Here is a 25,372-nt window from a genome sequence, read left to right on the forward strand (position 1 = left end):
CGAGTAACATTTTCAATGCAGGATTTTTACAGTGTGCAAATCTTTCTCCACAACTGAGTGTGAAAGTAAAGTAAATACAATTCCTTCCAATTAGAAGCAGGCTTTAAATAGCGCTGTTACCATACCATACTCTCAGTCTCTGTAGTTATATGCTCAGCAGTGACAGCAAGCAAGCAAGCAAGCTTTTCCCCTGCAAACACCCATCATATTGTCAAGTGTATATGTGTGTAATCGAATAGCTTCCGTAGGCAAAACTTATTCTGTCCTTTCTGTGTCTTGTGTGTGTTTCGCATACCACACAATACAATGGAGAGACTGTGTACTGAAATGTATCTTGCTGGTGTCTGATAGCTGGTGTGTGCATTATCAGTGGTGCAGTGCATTAATTTCTTGCTATTTTTTTGCATGTCATGGCATAAAGGCAGACAAAATTACATTCACAAACATATATGAATTGCTTACTTTGACTTCAGTTACTCACACACCCCTTGTGCAAACAGGACTATAGCCCACACATACATACAGTATCGTACGCAGATACATAAAGGGCATATAGGGGCTCAATACAAAAGACACAATGATAGCAACCAGTTAATATGTATGCAGCTCCTGTGCCCTCCTAAACACACATGCATGTGAACACTGTGGGGCTCCTCTTTATCAGTGCTGCTCACATTGGCACAGACACATGCATTGCCAAGACTGCCAGGCTATGGCCATGCTAATGTAGCCCGTTAGTCTAACAAAAGCTCAGGTCAATGGAGCCTCCAGTGGCTAATTGCTTCAGAGAGATAAGTGAGTTTGACGACGCAGCAAGGAATGGCTCAGCAAGAGGAAGCAGTGAGGGCGAAAATGTTAATGAATCCCCCGTTCACTCCACCGTCAATATCGGCCCGTCGCAGGCCTGCCGCAAAATGAATATTAAAGACACTTTTGATTGTTTGCCGGGTTATTTTTTGCTTGGTTTCATTGAATTGTAATGGGCTGTGTTGGGGTGTTTTTGTCACATATTCTATACTGGGTAAGAGAGTGGAGCTAATGCAATTAATCCCCACATCATCACCTGACCAACCAGGCAACCAACCAGCTGGTTATCACCTGGCTAAAAGCTGTGGTGCACCGGAATACTGAATGAAGGGGGCTGACAGCATTGTGTTCTCTAGTGAGCCGAGTGATGATAAAAGACCTGAATACAATTAGATGGGGTTTGAATAATGTATTTTTTGAGAGCTTTTGTGCACACATCTGAGTATATTTGTGTAATTATATATCATGGTTATTGCACCTGAAAGATTTGATCTCTTGAAGGAAACATTTTGGCTTGAGTTGATTTGTTCCCTCTGAAGTGACAGTGACAAGACCAGCGACTGCCATCCGACACAGATAACGTCGATCAGATCTTCTTCATCAGCTAATCTCCCTCTAACTTATATTAAATCAATGTCAGACAGCAGGAGGTGGAGGCTGTTTCCTCTACAATGGCAAAGCTGTCTTTTCCTAGCTGACTCGAGTTGTCACACATCTCTCTGCCTCTGACAGACTCACTTCATCTGAAGATTACCATTCTCACTGAACATGAATCCTGAACCCATATTTCCTGGATATGGCTGGAGGCTAATACAAATTGGACTTGTGAAAAGATGATGCATAAGCCAAGGCGACAGTGTTTCATCCCTTTATTTCTCCCTCTCGAGGTACAGATTGTGTGTGTTGCCGATGAGTGTGATGATGGACTATTGGAGGCGTTTGGTTTGACGATGCAAGTGGCCCCTCGGGAGCCACACAGGCTTAGAGCATAAACAAAGACATACTTAAGATACTCTTCACACACAGCCCTTCTCTCAAACACTATAGCTATATCTCTTTATCACTGTTTATTCTTAGGTAGCTCATTATTCTTCTGTTTTCTCAACGTGCCTATCCATTCTCATTAGCATGTTATTCTAGAGTCATGTCCTCAGTGCTGTTTGTTTGCTTCTGTGGGTCCTGCCCTCTGGGTCCCACCAGTTGCTAACCCGTGGAGATGAAAGCAATTTGTCTCCATGGGATGTTTGGTAGGTTAGACGCCTACTGACACACTACAGACACATGTTCTTCAAGTTAAAAACAAGATTAATTTTTTACACTGAAGAATGTGTCTGTAAGCACAACTCGTACAGTGAATAGATTTCTTTCATTTTTTTGAAGCCAGCTGGTAACAGGGTGTGAGTCCGAGGCTTTTTTAATACAAAGAACAGAAAATGTATAGACACGTGGATGGGCACGGATGCCTGCAAATTTGGCATGCTATGTAACATCTCATTAAAGGTGAATATGGTAATAGGAAATCCCTCCAAGATACCTTGAGGCCTTTTAGTGAGTTCAGTCGTCTTCCTTCTCATAAATTGGCAAAGGCGGAGGAGTGTGTGTCTGCTCTACTGCAGGTCTAGATAGCCTGCACAGCAATTGTATATCTATGTACGATGCACTTTGCAGATTTTCTTGTTAAATAGTGGTGACCTGAGACGAGCTGTGAATCTCTTCCCTGGCAGGTCTAAGCGATGTCAGATGTGAAGGTGGAGCTGCAGCGTCAAACACCAGCCACCAGGGAGCAGCGCAGTGCAAATTGTTCTCAAATATTGATTCTGCTGCAGACAACCATGTAGGACGGAGGGAGCAAGGCGCCAGGCTCATCTACAGGATACCAAACCTCTGGAGGAGAGGGAGAGATGTAAGGATGGGGGGGAGGAGAGAGGGTGAGGAAAGGAAACAGAGCCCTCATATGGTTTGATGTTGCACAGCTCTGGAGCTGTTTTGCCTTACGTTGGCTATAATTAAGGCTTGTCACTTTCATTTCTGAAACATCATTCTGTTTATGTGGGTGTGAGTGCGAGGGAGGCTGGTAAAAGTTTGAAAAGTGTATTTATGTGAATGTAGGTTAATATAATGTAGTGTGCGAATGCGGCTGCAGAAAGCCATCATATCCCCACTCTAAATGGACCATTGTTGCTGAGACGCAGCTCAAGGAAAGAGCATTGTGGTGTGACTGGCCTAACTGCAGTGCTGCATCGTAGGCCTAAAAATATTCCATGTCAGTGGTCCCAAGAGAACCCCAGTGCTATCCAGGCCTCTCAGTAATGAGAGAGTGGAGCTGCCTGCCACCGGTAGCCCTGCTGTCCCCTAGCTCCCTCTGGCAAAGAGCTCAGCACGGGAGCTGGAGAGGCAGCGGCTCAGCTCCCATAGATTTATCATAGCTCACAAAACAGCATGCCTGAAAGCAGAGGCTCTCATTCGCAGAGGAGCAGCCCCCCAGCGGGATAACCCCTGGGCACACTGACCCAACACATTCACATATCAGAGAGGCAGACAGATACAGTTTGAGAAAGACTTGCACTTGGATGTGTGTGTAGTTGAGATGGATTTGGAAAGCATGAGATCAAAAATCAACCCACTAGTGCAAACAGCTGAGAAATAAAGATGTAGTGTGTGGGACAAAGTGTGTGGAAACTATTTTCACTGTGCCATCGTTTGTATGATATGCAATGCAGCAGAAGAGAGAGAGAAGGGCACCAGAGAGGGGCAGAAAGATTCAAAGAAAAGGGGGTGTGAGAGGCACAATGGACAGAGATAATGGAGAGATATAAGTTGGTTGTATGGAGCACTACGCTATTGTAAGCAGTACAGTAATGATCATGGGGAAAAACATGTTTGCAAAGGGTTGAACTGCCATTATAGGTGGCAATTATTTCAGTGTAACTCAATAAAGCATTGATGTGGAGAAGGATTCGGGAAGCAATCAATGGGCAATGCGCGCACAAAAACATACTGTTTCTCCTAATAAAGGTAGTTAAAAGACCCCTATTCATAAATTCATTGTTTTGTATTTACAGTGCTTTTAGAGATTAAGAACCTGAACATTTAGAGAGAGAAAGGAGAAAACATTTCCAATAAAGTAAAACAACAGTGTAAAGACAACTTGTCCTCCTTGTTTGAACATTTTATGGGTCTCCGTTTAACAGTTAACATAAGAGATGTCACAGACTGAATATAATAGATCAAAGATATATAACTTTGAAGGCTGAGCTTGGAAATGTTTCTGGGCAAAACTGAGACAGATGAATCACACTTTGCTAGTCATATTGTACCAAGCTGTATGTAAGCGAGGCTCAATAGTCTGAGCCATTTTTAACCAATAACTACTCAGGAGTAATGGGCCATAATACATACATTTATCTACTTCAAGTGTTAGACAGTTTACAAAATGCTCACCTTCAATTTCATGTAACATTCACAGCAAAAGATGGGAGATATCTAGAAAAACAAAACATTCCCAAACGGTTTCAACTAGTGCAAATATCTTACATGAATTTTTAATATGTTGTTATGATCCTACCCGGCAATTCCTAATTAGAACTGCAAAATGACTCCCCCAAAACAGTCTTCATGGTAGTGACTTGACCCACAAGAGCAATTTGATGCTAATTTGCTATTTGCTAGTTATGAGCTGCTATTGCTTTCATTTCTCCCAAATTATCAGCTCTACATATTGACAACGGGGCTGGACTGTGTCCAGGAGCACTCTAAGCACAGCTTTTAGTTCACATCTCACACTCATCCACAAATGCTTTGTTGAAATATATATTTTGAAATCCTTGATCTGTGTTTTAAATTGACCATTTTTGATCAATCCACACTTTGTCCATTATTGGAAAATAAGAGTCCATTTGTGTTCAGTTGTACCCTGGGTGTCCATAAATGTAGTCCATTGGTCTCACCAACCAGCATACTGTATATGCTGTATGTTTGGCTCCATGTTGCCATGTGTACATAGTTTTTGATGAGCACATTTTATCCCATTGTTTTGTGATGGATAGCAGTCCGTCCCTTAATATTTTCCCCATCTTTCAGTAAATATGTGTAAGTCATCCATCCTTTCCACATGGAGAGTTTCAGGTTTCCTCGTGGCTCAGTGGCTCTCTTGCTATCGTGTGACCTAAAAAAAAAAACAATACCATAGATAAGAGGAGAGAATCAGTGTCACAGAGACATGTAATTACATAGACTCTGTCCCACATCGCACTTGCTGAATGTATATTTTCATTTGAAAGAGTCAATCAGAGGTCAGAGGAGAATATTCCAAATTAAACCATTCCCTCTCTATTTCTGGCTCTCTGTCTTTCTCATTGGATTGAAAATGTTTTTTTTTCCTGTCCAGCTGGCTGACTGATTGCAGGGACCAAGAGCGTCTCAACTGCTAAAGCTGGATTTCACATGTCTCAGAGCTGTAATGGTTTGTTTACACTTAGGAAGTAAGTTGAAGGCATACAACTGGAGATGTATAGAGCTTGTTTTCCATCAACAAACCCCATCCCATGTGCATTAATTATGAAAAAATCTGCTTGAAATATATATATCCAGTTTTAGCAATGAAAAATGCTGTAAATGTTTTATCATAAAGCCAGACATATGAAATGGGAATGTGGAAATATGTATCTTATGGTGCAGTGTCTTTGCTGTTCCTTAATAAGCAGTGTTGTGGTGCCTCAGTCAGGCTATCTATGCATCTGTCTACAGCACACCTACGCTGTGTGGGAGTGAAAGAGATGGACAGATGTAGGTCATCATGGTGAATAAGACGGTGAGGTGTTCAATGGAGGTCATGGGTAGAAAGAGAGATGCAGGACAAAGAAGAGAGACACAGAGGGAGTGAGAGAGCAGGGCGAGCAGTTGCCAGGGAATCGATGTCTCATTGCAACTATCTTCAGTGACATCTGCCACCAAGTCTCCAAGTAACTGCTCCGCGGTCCCAAAGCACCTTGCAAATGCACAATTAATGTCCACTGATGCAGTCAGCCATTGGCGCCTCATTTCCTCTCTCAGCTGATCAGCTAGTCAGAGAGGGTGGGAGCGACAGAACAAGAGAGAAAGAAAAGGAAGAAGAAGAAGAAAAAGAAGAAGAGAGATGGCAACATGCAACATAATGAGGATAATTGCACCTATCAGTCCCAGAGTTGGTGTTAGGCCCAGGGTCATTAATTCCACTGCCTGTGACTGAGCCCAGCAGTGCCTCTGTTTCTCAGTCTATCCCACTCACCAATTTAATTATGACTCTTAATTGTAAAGCCTCTGTGGAAGGCCCCAACCATAATGCATTCTAATGAATGCGACAGATGTTGTGATGTTATGCTATCTCTCGAGCAATTACTCCTATGGCGCCTGCACTACTTCCCTCACAACTGTTTATTTTTTCATTTTTCACCTGTAAATGAACTGCACCTGCTACATCCCCTGACATGCACTCTGCCACTTATATACATACACCCCAGTCGTCAGTTCCACAAATTAACTTTCATACTTCGACAGCTTACAAAGGGCCATGAAGGGCCCTCATTTGAATCAATTTAGCTCATCTGAATAGCGTCATTTTACATGGAAAAATGTGGTGTAAACAGTGGTTGTGTGGTGCAAAGACTGTTAGCTAGCTCTCTGTTTTGTGTGTGCTTAGAAAGACCAGAAAAACACAGCCTTGTCACTGTAAATGAAAAACAAAGCAAGTGGTGCCGATCTTGCCACAACATTATTCCAGCCAATCAACAACAGGTGGCGTTAGTGTTAAGCGCACAGGAGTGATGGAGCAAGAAGGCAGTGGGGGAGAGAGTTCTACAAAGCCAGCACATTTGAACATGCTGGACTCAGTCAAGGAGAGATGGCCGAGAAACAGTCAAAGAGGAAGAGAGGTCTGAAGAGTACAACCTGAGAAAGAAGTCATATGACCAGGCAAGGGGGGAGACCTGAGTTAACATCTGTGAGGCGTTTCGACACGGGAGAAACCTCTAAGATTTGAAAAGAATGAAAACCGACACAGAGGTGTGTTTTATCTGCTCAACAGGTCAATCATGGTTAAGTTTAGCTACAAAGTAGCAAGTCTCACATCACCTGTCAAATTTTTAGGCTGTTGGATAAGTAGTAGGCTAGGTCTAAAAGGTCCAAAATATAGCGTTGATCTTAATTAAGGCTCACTGCGGGGTTTGCTTGTTGATTAGCTCTGTATTTTATTCATAATCTTTTTTTGATTTTTGAAATGAGTGCTTAAATTTGACTACTCTCATGGGCATCTTGAAGATCCAAACAATCTTTTTTTATAAGATTATCTTCAAATATTCTTGGTTCACACAAGTTCTTTCATTTCATATACAGTATGAAAAACAGAAATAAGAGTTATCCAGTTGAAGGTTTGTTTACCAGACACTAAGTGAAGCAAGGTGTTTCACAGGAGGGAAAAAACTATTCAACTGAAGATCAGGTCAGCCCTAGCTACATCAAATGGTTGATCAAAAGCGGGAAGATGCTCAGTAATACATTCATTTATTCTTTCTGGACATCATTTGTTTCCCAGGCGATACTGTGTATGCACGTAAAACAGCACAGGCAAAAATGAAAGAAAATCACCAGCATGTGTAGTTGACAGATGCAGAATATGTACACACAACTCAGTGTCAGTAAGACACTGAGAGAGAGAAAGAGAGACAGGCATGCGAACAGGGTCACACTTGCACTTGTATACAAACACTGACAGACATTCTTTTCACCTTGGTGGTTTTGACTTTGTTGCCAGTGCTGCAGGACCAGCCAGTCAGGTCAGGCAGGACTTTACACTCCTCTCCGTCCATACACGGCTGCATCTGGCACCACCACTTCTGGGCTACAATGGAGGCTGGAGCAGGAAATTGAGGTTTAGAGTAAAAGAAAAACGGTAAGGTTACTAAATGGATACTATGATACGATGAAGAGCACTGGATAAATGACAAAAGGCAAGAGTATAACATAACAACTGAAATAATGAGCCCACAGCACATATTTACAAAGTAAATGTCACAGCGCTGTCCATGGTGCTGATCCTACAACTGGGACTATAGTACAATCAGCTCCATGGTTCTGTTCAAACTTTCAGTATCTCTCAGCAGTGTTTTTTTCATCTTTAATATCATAACTGTGCTAAAATGTATAGCAATAACCCTCCTTTCATTTTAATCAGATTAATGTAATCCCTCAACATGGGATTTTAAAGCCTTTATGGAATAGGTAAGCATGTCATCCACGAGAGGGGAAAAAAGGAAATTAGACAGAACAGGGGAATTATGACTATGATTTGACTGTCATAGCTGGGCAGCAATAACTAAACGGGAATATAAACAATCAAAATCAGATATGGATACCTGTTAATGCTGCTGATGTTCTAACAAAACAGAGGTCTTTGAATAGATACTGTATTGTCACTACTCCCAGGGGTGATTTTGTCACACATTTTTTAATTATTCCTATTGCTTAATACAGAAAGCAAGAACAGGATTATAATGAAGCAATGCTTTCAATTAAATAGCATTCTCCCACGTCTCCTCTTGTGTATTTGAGACAAAAGACACTAATGTTTTTAATCTACTGTATGATCTTTGCAGGCATGAAAGCCCTCTCTGAAACTCTCTCTTGCATTCCATGCAATGTTGTGAAAAACTTTTTCCGTTTTTTGTTTTCAAGCTGATTGAAACCAAATTTCCCCAATTGTATCAAATTTTCATAGCTTCAGAACTTGGCCTGATCCACAGTTAATCCAGCGTTAAAACCCAAAGTTTTCTCATGCCTTAGCAGCTGACACTCAAATCTTCCAGATCATCTGACCCACTGTCTAGACAGGAGACAGCCCGACAGCTGAGAATAACTCAATTCCCTCTCTCCTAACTCATCCTCCATCCATCCTCCTGTCTCAAGTGTGGATGCTGGGAGGGATAAATGAGTGCACCCGTTTCTCCAACTTCATTAAACTCGTGGATTGATGGTGCTTTTAACTGCATAATGGAAAAGAACATGGACAGATCCTCTCAAGCATCATGTAAAAAGCAAACTGTGACTGAGAGAAAACGAGGGAAGAAGGAGAAGAGGGAGGAAGACAAGGCTAAATAATAGGTGAAAACATCTTTGTAGAGTGGAAATAAGCTGCAAGGGGAACTGAGAGAGGCAGGCAGACAAGGTTGGGGAGGAAAGAGGCTGTTTGAGAATGACTATCACTGAGTCCAAAGGAGAAAGGAGTAGATTAACTAAAGAGAATAGAGAGAACGTGAGTAATGAACTGAGGCAGAGTGGAAAATAGGCAGCACAAATGCAACGTCAGAGACAGTAAGATATGCAAGGAAAAGAAGGAAGCCAAAGCCAAGTTGCAAAGTAACCAAAAAGAAAAAAAGCCATCACGGAGCGTAATGTTGAACACACTGTTATGATGCATGAGCTCAGTGGCAGTAAGCGGTTCTAAAAACCAATGGCTGTGTAATGCTCGTTAATGTGGCCATTATGGTGTCGACGACGGTGCTTTTCACTGCAAGAGTGTTATTTAGAGCTAATGGGCATGGCCTGTGAGTGTTATTATGGAGTTAGCGTTCCCCACAGCTTATCTCATGCTATACTGTGGGGCAGGGCGGGCACAACACATAAGCACCTGCCTGTCAAGTCAGAGAATTATCAGCAGCCGCTATGAGGCCTGTGATGTCATGGATAGTTCAGATGTTGGACAGCACTCACAGACAGGTCTAAACAGGTCAATGATAAAAAGATTACAAAGGCACTTAGTGTGTGTACAGTAGGCCTAGTTAATTCTGAGATCATCACTTCTGGGACCATATATTTTTCCATGCCCTACGAATAGAAAATGTGTAGAGGCTGCTGATGGGTGCTAGTTGGATTCACCCTTTTACTGTCATGCCTTTGAGGTCGGCTGCCATATAAATGGCCTACAAACCTACTCTTTCTGCCTAACTGTTTCTGAAGGTATAGCATTTGATTTCCACTCTGAATTGACATCTTGAACTCTACTTTAAAGCAATAGTTTGATATTTTGTGAAAGTATTTGCTTCCTTGTCAAGGGATATATGAGAAGTTCAATACCACTCTGTGTGGTAAATATGAAGCCACCACCAGAAGTCACTAAACTTAGCTTAGCTTAGCTTAAAGCAAAGACTGAAAACAAAAAAGAAAAAAAAAATAGCTACAAAGCTAACAAGTTGTTCATTATTCCGAGTCACATTGGTCGATGCGTGAAGACCAGAAAAACTTAAATAACGTTATTAGCTCAGTTAGTTTCAAAATGATTGAGCAAAGTTGAAAACTTTACACTTTTTTCCCCACTATTATATTGAAGTAAATGTGAAAATGAATCATTGCCAAGTTCTTGAAATAGACAGAATGATGCATATTCTCCAGGAAAAATGTGTATAACACATGGAGTACCTCTCAGCTTCCTACTCTAATTGCATCAGTCTCATTAACAGTGTATATTTATATTCACAAAAGGTGCATATGCTAATTAAAAAAGGGTTTACAGCTGAGGCATTTCATTACAGTTACTATCAGCTCATTACAATGGAATTTGCACTCAAAATGGTTCCCTTTTAAGTTCTCTCTCAAACTTTCAGCACAGGCTCAGCTGAGGGCGAACGTCTAGACAGTGCTTTGCTTAAGGTGCAGGTGATTAGGCAGCACAAGGGACTGAGGCTATGTTATTCCCCAGGTTCTCGCCTAGTCTCTGGGGTTGTCTAAATAAGGTCTGCTGAGGTTTCACGCTACAAGGCTGCCTACAGCTCTGTCTCTCCTCTTACTGATCACAACACGTCACTCTCACGCACACTTGATAAATGTCACTCATCGTTATGCCTGTTATTGTTGCACCTTTTCATTTTTGTTTGTGTTGTGTGAGGATTCATCCCAACACAGCTTCTGTTCATTTCTTCCTGCAGTGCCGTCTGAATTGTCATTGTCATGTTTGTGACATCAAGTGGACAAAGTTGAAATTGCAGGTCCTCTCATCCACATGTTTATTCTGTGACTTCACATAATTGAAGTATTAATTAGACTACAATGACCAAATATAAGCCTTTATGCTACGTGTATGGAATGCCTTGTTATCAGCCAATTAACACTGAGAATGTGTGCCGTGTGCCACATCCGCAGATATTTAACAAGTGCTTAATGACAAAAAAACACCATACCATTTCTTTGGGTGGAAGAATTATTTCAGATTTTCACTAGAAATAAGCAAACATTCACTTCACACCCTTTTCTGCAAGGAAGAAGGAAGGAAGACCAAAACCAGGCTTAATTGATATATCTAACACTATATGAATGAGAATTTTTCACACTAAGCCAATCAGTCAACTTACTCTACCGTCCAACAATGACATAGAAAATTAATTTTATGTAATTAAATTGAATACGTCTCCATCAACTATGCAAGTTCAAAGGGACTTCCTTCACCTATAACCTTTTCATCTCAAGTCATTCAAGTTACATGATAAAGAATAATAGATTAGCCTTTGATTAAAAAAAAACAAATTCAGTAACTACATATCCTGTGGTATTGTTAAGATGTAGGCTGTTGACAGGCATACTGATACAATATGTGCACTGTGGCGTATGTCTGTTAGAGTGCGTATTAATACTTAACAAATGTACTATCTGAGCTCACTCAATGGAGCAACGCAAACAGCTATATCTGTGTGTATGGGCCTGTGTACTGTGCATTTGCATGTGTGCACATATAGATTCCTTTCTGTTTGTTGTGTGTGTACATGTATGCAGTCCCCACCGTGCGGTGTCAGGCACAATCACAAGCAGTCCTGTGCCCTTGCTCCCAGGTCATTAATATTTAAAGGTAATATGATGTACATTTTCTTTCTCTCTTACACACACACACACACAAACAAGAAGTTTGGGATGGACCCAGAGGTATGGATACCCTCAGGCATTGTATCTGTTCCACTCAGTGATCCTGGAGTGCAGAAGCAGTTGGAGAGAAGCATCCATCTCTTTCTACAATGATTTACTAACATACTGTATCTCTGTTGCCACGGCTCACGCAGCCATGCCAGCACACCCAGGTATGCATGACGAGAAAACACAAGTGCAGCGGAAAAACTGTCAGAAAAGGATTATACACGGTGAACGGTTACACACATACACAGGAACACACTGACAAAATGTCAAAAGCATGACATTATGGAGCAGATACAGTAAACAACAGCAGGTGGATGTGTGCTGAACAACTAAACTACATTTCTGCCCAGTAATGAAACATAGTTTGTCTGTCACTGAGTTCAGCAAACCACACACCAAACTAAATCCACTCATCCACTGTTTTTATCAAGTCTCTGTGCTGCCCGTCTTTCTCCATCACCAAACACACTTTAATGCTGGAAAGATTTTAAGTCCTTTTTTACTGGTTCTCAGAGAACACATAAATGCAGCGTTGGCATGTCACTCTGTACTGTCTCTGTAAAATATTGTACCCTTTGCTCTAAACTACATTCACCTAATGGTTACAGTAACTACTTTCTTAGATAAAAGCAAAGAGGTTAATTTAATGTGGCACATTGTTCTAGGTTAAATGACCCTGCAGTATATAAAATGGCTCCATTTAGCTTTGTATCAGCTAAAACATTAAAGTGCCCCTTACACATTAATGAATCAATAATTGAGTAATAATGAGATACTTTTTTTGATGCTAATATTATGAATGCAGACTTTGACATTGCGCAGACTTACATTAATTCCCGGGAGGTGCTCAAAAGCCCAAGACATAACAAATACATTCCTAACTAGCCATGTGAGTTTAACTAAACTTGGCAGAAACCCAATTGAGACAAAAAACATTGTATTTACCCTGAATGGTACTGCAGTAAAACCAAACAGTGGACACACATTTTGTTTACTTAGACAAGCTAGTTTGTCACCAAACAAAACAGATTAACCTCTTGACCTCTATTTATTGGCTATTCTCAATTCTACCTCTGAAAACTGTTTTGTACTACTTACAGCACTCTTCAACTCTTCATTTACACACATAACACACCACTAATTCTACTAGAAAGTCAAAACAAAAAGAAGTGTGTTTCATGGCAAATAAAAAAATCAAGGAACAGAATGCTGAGATGTTGTGAAGAATGGACTTCACTAGAAAAAGTTGGTCTCACAGTAATGGGACCTGCTGCCATGTACTCCTCTTTCAGCCAGCATGAATAATGTAACTCCATTTACACTATGGCTACAGAGAGAGGTTTGTCTCTTTCCATCTGTGCTCAGGCTTAAAAGGTGAGAGTAGCGTGTGTGGATGTGTGTTTGCATGGACGTGTGTTTGTGCCTAAGACAGTGTTGGATGAGGTGAGATCTTTTGTAACTGTGATCACAGAGGTCAAGCGTGACTCATAAGATAAGTGCTGCTGAGCACTGGATTTGGAAGCGAGAGGTGGTGAGACTCAGAGGTGGGATCTGAATAGGAAATTTCAAAACCTCATGGCTGGTGATGGAGGAACTGAGCTGCTTGTGTGAGTGTGTGTGAGTGTGTGAGTGTGTGTGTGGGGGGGGGGGGATTAAGACCATCAAAAATAATTTATTATCGAATAACTTTCAGTAACACAGTCTATGGTCTATTAGCTTCTCATCAGTGTCATTCCTTCCTCTTAGCAAACTATCCCGAGAGGTGAACAAACAAAAGCAAAGCACCAGGGATATGCCTATTCTGAAAGGCTAGCTAAGTTTCACATGATTCCTTATTTATCCCAGCTTTCATTACAGAGCCAATCATCTTTGCTATGGTTGCCTGATTTTATCATTATCACGCAATTCCCATCTAGGAACTCATCAAAGAGGTTCAACAGCAAATCTACTTTTTTTATTGGGTGAAAACAGTGCCGAAATGAACTAGCAAGTGTGCTTGTGACTGAGTCATTTGAATGGGAAAAGCACCGTCTACTGGCCACATGCAGGAACAGCGGCACAATGGATGGAGGTGGTAAGCCAGGTGCTTCATGGATAACAGTGACTGCTAAATATGGAAGGTGCATGGACACATGCATGCAGCACAGAAAATCAGAAGTGAAATACAAACACATTTGCTCCTTTCTTTTCAAAGGGAAAAAACTACTTGCTAATAAAACTAAGGAGCAAGTGAAAGTGGGTAATTAGGTTGCAAATGAAAAACAAACAATAAATAAAAGTTATTTAACCAAAATGTTTGTTTGGGGTCCTGGAGACCCTGGGCCCTCGTTAACAGCACAAAAAACAACTTTCTTATAGTTTTATCAGCTTGATACTCCATGACTTTTCCTAAATTTATTAGAATATTGATCACAGTTTTGACCAACTCACAATAAATGTAATTGAGTGTGAATGAGTTTTTGGCCTAATAACAATGCTAATGTAGGTCATTTCTGTATTTTGCCACCCTCTTAAAATGTGTAGGCCCAGTTTGTGGCAAAGAGCTACCACTAATACTTCTACTAAAGCATAATTCTTATAAATAAATAATAATTCTACTCATTGGGTTTTAATAAGGTAAAAAGAACATCAAAAAGACAATGCAATTTTAATCTTGCAAAACAGTTAAATGATTCATCAAACCAAAAAATAAATGTATTCCTTGTTTTTAGAGTTCCTAAAATACCATTCAAATAAAGCAACCCTTTTGTTTTTAAATACCAAATACCATTACAGTACTGAGTCTGAGTCAATAGAAGTGAATAAACTAAAGGTAGTGCAGGGTGAATCAGGTGTTTTTCTTATTTGTTTATTTTCTCTCTTGATAATTACGATATCATTCATTTACTGGATTAGGGTGCTAATGTGCGGATACACTCTTTTTTCATAGGGAATAAACAAACCAAAAACTGCAAACCTGATCAAGTTCCAAGTCTGATAAATACAGCCCTTCATTACATCGTCCACACATCTTATCAAAGTCTCTATTTGTGTTGGGTTTATCAGTCCTTCAGGTCTGTGTGAGTATGGATTCAGTTTCCACCCCCAGGCTGACCTTAACAGTTTGAATAACCCGTGTGCTTCGGAGATTCACTGGCTCTACTCAACAACTATGTATTTTCCTCTGGTAGGGGGCTAATACAGCATGATTGGATCGAGTTGGCTGACAATGTGTGTGTGTCTGTGATCTCAGCGGAGCGTCTGTAGATGATAGGGGTCAGTGACACAGCTTGTTTCTTGCTGGGAAGGAGCTCGTGGAGCGGACAAACGGGTGGAACAAAGGTCTAAGAAAACAACCCGCAGCTTCCATCTGTCTATCATCACTGCACTCATCACAACACAGACACAGCACACATTAACCGGCACAAACACACTTATACTGTATGTGCTTGCTATGTATGTGTGAGCTGACCTCCTTGGATAATTTGCTCTGTACTATGAACAACATAATGATTTGATGTCATGATTTTACCCATCTTTTTTCCTCATAACTTCCCTCACACCAATGCTTGTGTTATCAATCAAATATTATGTTCCTTATCTTTTATATGGATTCCTCCTCACTAATGCCTGATGTCTTGACCTATAAAAGAGATTAAAAGAAAATACTATCTCTATCACCACCTGTCATATGCTCAATCAGCCCGAAGATATGAAATGGAATGCTGTCCCAAATAAAATCAGGCCTTTTAAACCGCAGTTTCAATTTCCAGTGTTGAGGCCGAGGCAGTCTTGGTCGACAGCTGTTGTATATTTGCTTCTCCTTTCATACGACACGGGGGAATAAGGAGGCAAGGAGACTCTGGTGACTGGGCTTCCATTACCTGCATTAGTGGCTTTTACCTTTCATGTTACATGATCTCCTTGGGACATGATGAACCACACATTATCGGACTAGCAGACGGTACAATTTTCTTCATCTCAGCTAAACGCTGAAAAACATCCTTTCTCCAGTGTATGTGTATTAAAATAACTTTAATAATCGGTAGATTAACTGTGACGTCTTGGTATTATTACCATAAACAAAGAAGGCCATGGTGGACATTTATTCCCGGGCTCAATTTGAAATCAGGGATATTCTTAGTGCCAAGTGTTTATTTTTTCTTTCTTTCTATGTTTGTTTGGCTCCCCGTATCACCCCCGGTGTGTTTCTTTATTATGTGGCTTTGCTAAGATTGATAGACAGGTGTCATTTTTTTCATCAGCTTTTCATGTTTCCAACTACATTTAAAAGATTTAACTCTGTTTGTGCTAGAAGAAAAAAAGCAGTGTCTTTCTGTGTTGTGGCATTAAAAAAATCACTTTCCACACAGAATGCAATCCAACACAATGTATCTTTCCTGCAATGGACTCATTTATTTATTTTACTAATATCTCCAAATAAGTCAGATAATGATTTGTTTGAGGCAAGATGTTTTAAGTAGCAACGTAAATGATACAAGATGACTGAAAGCGTTTTAGCCTCTTTGACACTGTCGGATTCAGCAGTGCATCAATAATTACAAAAACAGTGTTGTGCAGCCAAGCACCGTCCAGACATTCAAAACATCATTTTGAATTCTTGTCATGGTCCCAAAATTTCTGAAAGATGCTAAAGAGGTTCCCACAGAATTGCAAAGGGCCTACTGCAGAATTGTGGGAAAATGATGCACAAGACATCTCAAATATTTGTCTCTGATTTAAATAAAAACACACCATTCTGTGTTTGAATACTTTCCTGAAAGTAGGTGTCATATAGCTTTAATGCAGTGTTGATACAATGTGGAATTTTATTAACACTGCTACTTAAGAGTACATTTAAAGAAAAATGAAGGTTTCAAGTGGCTGGTTTTTTACAGAAAAAGGAAGCCTATCCTTAAATAAGTATTAATGTCTTATACCCATAGGGAATGATCTCAGTTGTGGGGCTCAAAATACAGTACTTCACTAGGATATACGAATATACACATTCACACACACAAACACACAGGGTTGCGGAGATTTTACCTTCCACACAGGAGGGTCTGGCTCTGGTGGTGCCAGCAACCTGCCCAGGGAAACAGGAACACTTGACGGTTTGAGAGCGCTCTTCAATCTTATTCTTATTACAGCAGCGATGGATGGCCACCACCTCACATGTCCCCTGCTTCACCTGGTATGAGACTGAGACAAAGAGAAAGTAGAGGAGAGGGGGATTATTTTCAAGAAATTCGCCGACTTTTATAATGACTTATTGGTGTTTTGACAGTTTGTTGCCGCAAAAAAATCAGTTTTAATTCAAATAAACGTGTGCTGCAAATAACATACACCATCAGCTTTTCAGAGGATTAAACAATGCTGAATTATTTACTTTTGTATGAACTCCTCAATTTATTCCAGCCTCATACGCTTTGATTCATAAGTAAACACTCTTTAGTGATACTTTGCTTTTATTCTCAGCCAAGTGCCCTCATTAACTTAGACACAGAAGCGACTCTGTTGTTGTCATTGTGTGCAGGAGAAAAAAACACAACAGCAGGAAATGATAAATAATAATTTCTTTGGACTCCTATCAAACATAATAAACCACTTGATCTAAGCAAAGAAGTTGAACAGACATGGTGCAGCAACCCACTAATAGGATAAATCCTTATGGGTTCAATCTGTGGATGTGTACATATGCAGTATGTCTGTATGTGTGTGTGTGTGTGTGTGTGTGTGTGTGTGTGTGTGTGTGTGTGTGTGTGTGTGTGTGTGTGTGTGTGTGTGTGTATATGGACGGCTGCATGCATGTCTCCACATTTGAGCGTCTGTGAGTATGATCCTGAAAGTCATGATTAATATGAGGATAACTGCTTTTCACCTGACACCTACGACACACAATCAGCACCTCCATTGATTATCTTTACACAATGGCAAAATATGTGTTCGTGTGTGTGTGATGTTACAGAAACAAAGTGCTATCAAAATGTTCCAAATATCTGCCTTGATTATCATCCTAAGGGAAAGTGTGTTTTGTTATACAGACTAGTATCCACGTGCTTAAAGAGAAATGTGGATACATACCAAAACAGGCAGGGACAGTCATGTAAGTAGTTTATATTTTAACATCATTTACAGGTTTCCTTCACAACAGGATAATGCGAGGATAATGTGTGAATAGGCTTTTGTTGTATGTCAGTGTTTAGCAGTGTGTTGTAAAGTGTCTATGCTAAAGTTACACACCCATGAATCTCTCAGGAGGAAGGTTTTATGGCCACCTAAACAAAAACGCACAAATGCTGGGTAAAATGTTTAGTATATCTAATCTTTGTTTATGGCTTCTGAACAGATTCCAGCCACCTTATCTTCACTCGCAAAGCCTGTGTGCACTCCTGAGAGTTTTTGGCACCGAGCACAGCAAACCCTGCTGGCGACAGTACTACCTATAAGCCTCTTTACAACCCTGGAAAAACCTTGGTTGTACTGTACCAAAAGCCCAGATTTCATTTATGTATGTGACTTTAACCAGACCCCAAAATTTTCACGCTCAGCCGAATGAGCTTTGAAGGCACGCACAAAAGAGCCCACACACACACACACACACACACACACACACACACACACACACACACACACACACACACAGCTGCAAACACACAAACTCAGTGCACACAAAGCGCACACACACTCTGTAGAGGGTTCCATTTCTGCAGGCCATGGCCCCTCTCATCCTTTCTGATTTAAAGTTTGTTTGTTCTCTTCTCCAGAGAGCCCCATCAATGATCCCTGGCTCTCTGAGGGCACCCCTCCGCTATCATCCCTCCACTTTCATTTCCCTCACTTCTCTGTCTCAGGCTCTCCTGAGGCTGGAGCAGCTGCCCCCCGCACACGGACGCACGCGCACACAAACGCATATAGCCATTATATACTGATAAAAATCTACAATATAGTTAAACAGAACAGAACTCAATGGGGAAAGAACTATCTGTGCAGCCGTAATTATAACTAATCATCACAATGAGAGCACCGAGTAACAATGTAAAACAAATGAAAGTCTAATTCAAACGCAATCAAATTGCTTTGTTTTAATCAGCACTCATTATCATTACTCTCCACTGTTAGTGCAGAGCAGTGACTGGGTAAGACTGGTCAATCAGCCTCCCCCTTGTTCGTCAGAAAAAAAGAGAGAGGGAGAGTTATATAGGAGGAGGATAAGTGATGTCACAGGCAGCAGAGAGAACAAAGAGCAGCTCACCTCCTGCTGACATAATGAGGCCAGAAGGTCTCCTCTCTTTATTGACTACATCAGACTTGGGCCGTGTCATTTTATGCTTTAAAACTGTAAAGCTTTAAGAATTTGGGTGAGCAAGTGAAGATAAGCCAACCTGAACGTCATTTGTGTGTCTCTCAATGCTTTGTAGGCTAATTTAAACCTTAAAATATTAGTTTGGGATCTGGTGTAATGTATGTATAAGAGAAAAGCCTAAATGCTTCTCTCAGTGATTTCTGTTATTTACGTAAAGAAGGGCCTCCGTTGGGTTTTCTTGTTCCTGTAAGTTGCAGCTTAATGAAAAAAGAGAGTCCAAGGTGCTCTTCAAGCAAATATTTCAAAAGCCTTTCTTTCACAGGCAGATCAAAAGGACACTCTAAACAACCTCAGTATGTTTCAGACGCTGCCAGTGTGGCCTTCAGGGAGTAGCACAACAAACTGCATGCAGAAACAAAATTTTTACATTGATGATGATTTGATGATGGGTGAAGGTTCCTTTTTCAGTTGACAAAATATTTCTGAAATGTCACTTATATTCGTTTGACAGTTTAGTGGAGAAGTTTACTTTAGTAAGATTTACCTGAGCCTGAAAAGTTCATGAAAATCTTATCATGCAGATATGAGAGGCTGTAGTTAAAGTTGTTTTATTTTCCACTTTCCAGATGAAGAGCCCAGTTGCCTTTCCAAGTGTGAGTGCGGACATGATCACTAAGTGTGCATATTAAAGCCCCAACAGATGATCAATTTCTTCAGACCTGCACAAATAAGCTACATTTCAATTTATATATCACATCATATCTCAAGATCCAGGATGTTACAACTTGAGAGTGCACGAAAGTCTGTTTAGTTTGTGGTTTTATTCTCTGCTTCTGAATCAAGAGCAAAGTCAAAGTATTTGGAAGTGTAAAACTCACAGGTCCGGTGATGAGGTGGCAACATTTCTATGTGGGGTCATAGAAATGCATGTAAAGAACAAAACCATGGTGTGAGCAGTAATAATAGTCTTTTTGTGTTGTGTTTTATATCAATGGCATCCTGACCTTGCTTTTATAATGGACAGCTGTTTTTTTCTCCCAGCTTAAAGAGAAACCTTTAATCATGCTGCTTTATCATGCTGCACCAATGATTGTACCGTATAGCCTGCACTATACCAAGGAACTAATCAACAATAATGATTTGAATAAATTATAATTTCTGAAAAATATAATTAATAATAATAAGTAGTTGGATATGTTAATATGTGCATGAAGGGACGGTATGATAGGTGAGCTTGTAAATGTAGGTCTCTATAGCAAACGACTCTCAGTATGTAATGTTAACAATTTCAGTACATAATAAAGATATTTCCTTGTATTGTTTGTGGTATGGCATTTTATATTCAGTTTAACAAGACTAGGAGCCTACAGCCAAGCTAGCAGCTCTGTGAGTCTGTATCATAGACTGTATGGTCTGACAGACAGACAGAAATTGCTCTCTCTACAGTCATGCTACTAGCATGGCTAAAAGTGAAAGTTGTCAAAATTGTCTCAGTTTGCAAAATGCTGCACAAATTAGATTTGTGTTTCATTTAGAAGAAACTGTTCAAAAATGTTTCACAATCATTGTAGCCATTCTAACCTACAAAAAATAGTCAACAGTTGTCAGTGAGTTTTTAGAAGATGTTCGGAGTGAACAGCATAAAGCTGGGTCAATATCTACCTGTGGCCAAAACCAAGAAGTAGCAATCAAAATAGTACAAGACCAAGACCCACACATCAGAAAGTGGTCTGGAGGGCAGACTGGAGTTCTGCAGCTTGACTCTAAGGACTGTCAGTTTTGTCATCCCCCACCGGCCCCTGTTCAGAGAGCTGCTGCCTGTCACCCCTCATCTGCTTAAAATTCATGTGTTGAGCAGTCAGCCTCCAGCTAAATACACATAATAACTTTGTATCTAATGTCTCAATGTTGCCTTAAACCATTCTGTTATGGCCATCTCAGTGTAATAGAGCCCAGTACAAGCGGAGATGAAAAGACTTCTCAAGCATGGCTAAATGCTTCTATTCCCGTGGCAGGCAAAGGGAGGTGGGGTGGGAGGTAGGCTGGTGGGGGGTTGTAACAGTAGGTGGGCAGCCAACAAACCAAGCTACCTTCAACTGATGGGTTAGTCAGGCGATTGATGCATTCTGACAGACACGGGCAAGAAGGAGCATTGTGCAATTTATCAAAAAGCGTGTCTTTCCTCTGTCAATACTTGACAAGCATGTCCAGTGCTATGAAAGGCCAGATATCTACCAAATCTGTCCAAGGTAGCAAAGTCAATGTCGAGGGGACATCCTTGTACGGAACACAGGTGAGTTTCAAGAGAGCAAGATTACAGTAATCAGATAGGGGTGGTACACATCATCATCAAGCTCAGGTCGTCTACCAGACGCTCTGAGGGTTCTGCGCAGTATCTTAGCTGTTCCAAAGACTGCACTCTTTTGGACAAAGACTTTAAATGTTGGAATCTGCTGGAGCCACTCTCCCAGTTTGTCCCCAGTGATCCATTACTTTTACCCTCCACATCTTTTCTAGCTCCCATTTCAACCCTTGGTATTTTTCAAACTTCTCGTGTTCCTTCTTCTTTATGTTGCTGTCGCTTGGGATTGCTACATCTATCACTGCTGCCTTCTTCTACTGATTGTCGATCAACACGATGTCTGGTTGGTTAGCCATCACCTGTTTGTTAGTCGGGATCTTTCTGCTACCTTAGGTATTCACTGGATCTTTGTTGTTTCATCCTGGACAGTGGCCTTGACACTCACTAGCCATTTTATACCAGCAGGGTGTCTGATGACTGACAGGTGCGTATGTATTGATGGCTTGAATCTTGTTTTTCCCGTTCAGCTGACTTTTCAGGACTTGCTTTTTTACTCTGTGTAGGTGTTTGGCTGTGACCGAGTCCTAATATTGTTTTTTTTTTTTCATTATTATTGTTGCCATACCTACCTCCTTTCTTTCTGTATTTGCCCTCTTATATCACTCGTTGCCCTTCCTTCCCCTCCTCCATCCCCTCCTCACCCTGGTCCTACACAGTCCATCAATCCTTCTGACATTATCAGTGTTTAACAGGCCCACAGGCTTTATGCTAATTATCATAACAGGTCCCTGGTATAGCTGAGTACCCCTGCGCAACAAATCTATCCCCTTTAAAACCTGCTCCTTAAGACCTTGCCAGTGCTGTTTTTTAAGGAGACATCTTATAAGCAGCCATGGATAAGGACACACTGACAAATTTAAACATGCATGGATGCACACACAGTTGTGTCTACAGCAAGCTTGCTTATAAAAATGTAAAGTGCCCATATGAGTACAGCAGTAGCCTTGACAGTATCTTTTTCCTCATGAGCAAAGGCGGGCACACTAACACTTCATGAATTCATGAAGGAATGTATATTTCTGGGAATTTAAGAAATCATTTGTGGACAACAGTACATTGAATGATGGATTAGTACTTGGTCCCTGAAACCAAAACAATTTTGTTTATTTGCTACGCATGCTTTAACAAGCTGTGGAAAGTCACCATACCCACCATTAGTTTTGCACATGGAAGTGTATCACTTCTGCGAGCTACTGACTGAACTGCTGGTCTCAAATAATCAAATTTCAAGCATTCAAACAAGAAAAGAAAAATGGCATGTGAGAATTTCAGTGCCCGAGATTTAAGAGTATCATTTAGAGCTTCTCAGTGCGTTATGAGTACGCTCAGTCATTTTACCAGCAAAGAAAGTCTGGAATGCAATATACTGTGTGACCTGCTTATGAATTCCTCCGTGTAATTGTTATAAAATACAGTAAAAGACTTTACAAATTGAATGAAAGATCTTATGGGCATGCTAAAGTATTTGCTGCATGTTTGGCAATAGCTTTCATAATTTTCTACACAGCCTTGTTCTATTTGTGAGAGGTCCAACTGTGGAAATAAGAAGAAGTAATGAATACATTAGTTGATTGTTTTCTGTGTTTCATTGTGTTAAGATATGGATCAGGAGAGGGCAAAGCTTTTTCCTTTGCTAAGTAAATTACATGCATTTTGTTTGTGAGTCGGGACTGAAACTGACCCACAGTGATTATTGTTCTGGGCATATATATAGATAGATTGACAGATTGCCTCTGAGAATGACAGTTAGTAAATGAGACTAAGGTCAAAAAAAACAAACAAACTTTTAGATGCATTTTTTGACCTCTAGAGCCACCATGTGGCAGCAAATGGTACATCACCAGTAACAATAGGTTGATAAAACAAATGCCTCACTGACCTGCCAACAAAACAGCAGTAAAAACACTTAAGTAGAAAACACAGAAAATGTATCTAGCAGTCATAATGTACAGCCAATTATTTTTCAGCCTCAAACCACTGTGTGTGTGTGTTATGTTGGTATTCACAGCCAACAAGTCCTAAACTTCCACCAATTAGAGTAAACCCTTTAATAAAAAGCACCAGTTGGTCTGAGAGGCATCTTGTTTCACAGCGAGAGCGAAATAAGAAGGGGGCGGGCACCCATGCTGACCTTCACAATACACAGGGCCTGCAATTAGTAGTGTCCCTGCCGTAAGCAGGCTGCCTCCTCTCCATCAAAAGGAAGCTAATACAATCACTGCACAGACTGGATGCTGGTAGAATTTCTGTGGCACATAAAGGTCACCTTGCAAAACACAAGCAGTGAGAGCGTAGAAACCAAGAGATAATTAAGGGAATTGTCATAATTAAGTGTGAGGAAGAAGTGACTTGGGAGGTTGTCGCCAACAAGTTGAGGCGCAAGATGTTGTGACTCAGCACAACTGTCCCTGTAGCCAGCCCCAATGAAATATTAACAAGACTGTGTTGGTCATTTTTTTGGTTAGGGGAGGCCTGTCTCCATGACTTATGGAAATTAAAGATAAAGAATATATTTAGCTTGTGGGCCTCAATTAAGTCAGCGCTGGCTATGGTGTCTTTTTTCATGGATGTCTCTGGGAATAAGTGAAGTGGTGCTTTGGTTGAAGGGGGTACTTCAGAGTTATGCATATTAATGTATACATGGGCAATTATCAGCCTGAGGATTAGAAGTCATGGGCCTGACATACATCCTATTTTATAGCAACTCTAAACCACTAAGAATCAGGCTGCTTGAGAACAACAGCATCAGCCCTGAACTCCTGGATGTCTGCAACCACTCTGAATAGATCAGATCACACCCACACTGATCTATTTGTTTTGACAGCTGCTGACAGATTAAGTGCCATCTATATCTGTATGGGTTAGATCATTCAAAACAGGGGTGTTTTTGTATCCAAGCCCAAAACGAGGTGTCTTCTAGATTACATTATGTCATACTGAGGGACAGAGCAAGTTGTTCCCGCTCAGCCCCCTCCTCCAGGTTCGGGATGACTCAGTCAGTAACAGGCTCAGGGAACATGTGTTTTACCTCTGCAGTGACAGTCTAATTAACCTCTCTTGGTGTTGGAAGGGGGGTTCGGAGCAAGACCTGGTGTACCTGTCGGTCCCCGATGGTTACGGTTTCCAGCGGACACCGGGTCAAAGCAGAGCATCACCAAGGCAACGAGGAAGACCACCTGCAAAGGCCAAGCTGACCTCCCCCACAGTTTCATCCTGAGAGAGGGATAGTGGAGAGAGAGGGTCAAAGAGGGAGCACAGAAGGGAAAAGAGGAGGAAGAGGGCATGAGAAGAGGTTGGACCCCTACTACCCAAAAAAAGGAGGAGGAAGAGGGCAAACAGCACAGCAAACAAAAAAATATTGCTTTTTGAACAAACAGAAACAATGTGAGAGGTGAGACAGCAAAGGTCGAAGGCAAAAAAAATGACATGCCCGAGAACAGAGTAGACGTGAAGAAAATATTCTTCCAGCACACACACACACACACACACTGTGGGTATTCTCACATAGGGGCAGACTATTTGAAATGACTATTTGACCAGAAAATGAACAGACAGCAATTAAGCTAATGGATTAATCGTTGTTTTTCAAGCAGAGCTGCTTGTGTTAGGTCCTGAAATGTGAATATTTGCTGCTTTTCTCTGTTTTATATCTGTACAAACTCTATACATTTGGGTTTTAAACTGTTTGGACTAAACAAGTAACTTCTGAGAACTTGTGGTGAGTATTTTCCCTATTTAGTTTTTCACTATTTATAGACTAAACAATGAATCATTTAATTAAAAAAATACTAATTGATTATCAACATAATCATTATTTGTATGTCAGGACGTCGTCTCACCTGTTGGTCATCTCTGTCTTCTTTGATCTCTCTTCCACTCAGTCGCTCCTCTATGGACAGGGTGTACAGGCCATGGCTGCATTCACTCACATCTCAGCACTGCTCTTCCTCCTGCTTTTCCTCTTCCTCCTGCTTTTCCTCTTCCTCCCC

General features: G+C 40.9%; 1 protein-coding gene across 1 annotated transcript; it reads right to left on the reverse strand.

Moving 5' to 3' along the window:
* Positions 1 to 3,961: 3,961 nt before the first annotated feature.
* Positions 3,962 to 25,372, reverse strand: tafa4b (TAFA chemokine like family member 4b). The gene is made up of 5 exons (XM_038697625.1): positions 25,223 to 25,372; positions 24,481 to 24,596; positions 16,762 to 16,917; positions 7,569 to 7,693; positions 3,962 to 4,972 (listed from the first exon to the last, which is right to left on the reverse strand). Exons 1-5 carry the CDS (start codon positions 25,231 to 25,233, stop codon positions 4,961 to 4,963), a joined length of 420 nt encoding a protein of 139 aa, XP_038553553.1. The 5' UTR covers positions 25,234 to 25,372; the 3' UTR covers positions 3,962 to 4,960.

The sequence above is a fragment of the Micropterus salmoides genome, unplaced genomic scaffold, assembly GCF_014851395.1.
Source record: "Micropterus salmoides isolate LMB-PRFRI ecotype aquatic unplaced genomic scaffold, ASM1485139v1 Ms_hic_scaffold_4, whole genome shotgun sequence".
In the NCBI taxonomy this organism is placed as follows: Eukaryota; Metazoa; Chordata; class Actinopteri; order Centrarchiformes; family Centrarchidae; genus Micropterus; species Micropterus salmoides.

Excerpts from the sequence above, each read along its gene's own strand:
- tafa4b (XM_038697625.1), bottom strand. Across the intron at positions 16,918-24,480 it reads TAACCATCGGGGACCGACAG|TCTCATACCAGGTGAAGCAG; the intron begins GTACACCAGGTC and ends TCTTTGTCTCAG. Across the intron at positions 7,694-16,761 it reads CAGACCCTCCTGTGTGGAAG|CCTCCATTGTAGCCCAGAAG; the intron begins GTAAAATCTCCG and ends TTCCTGCTCCAG.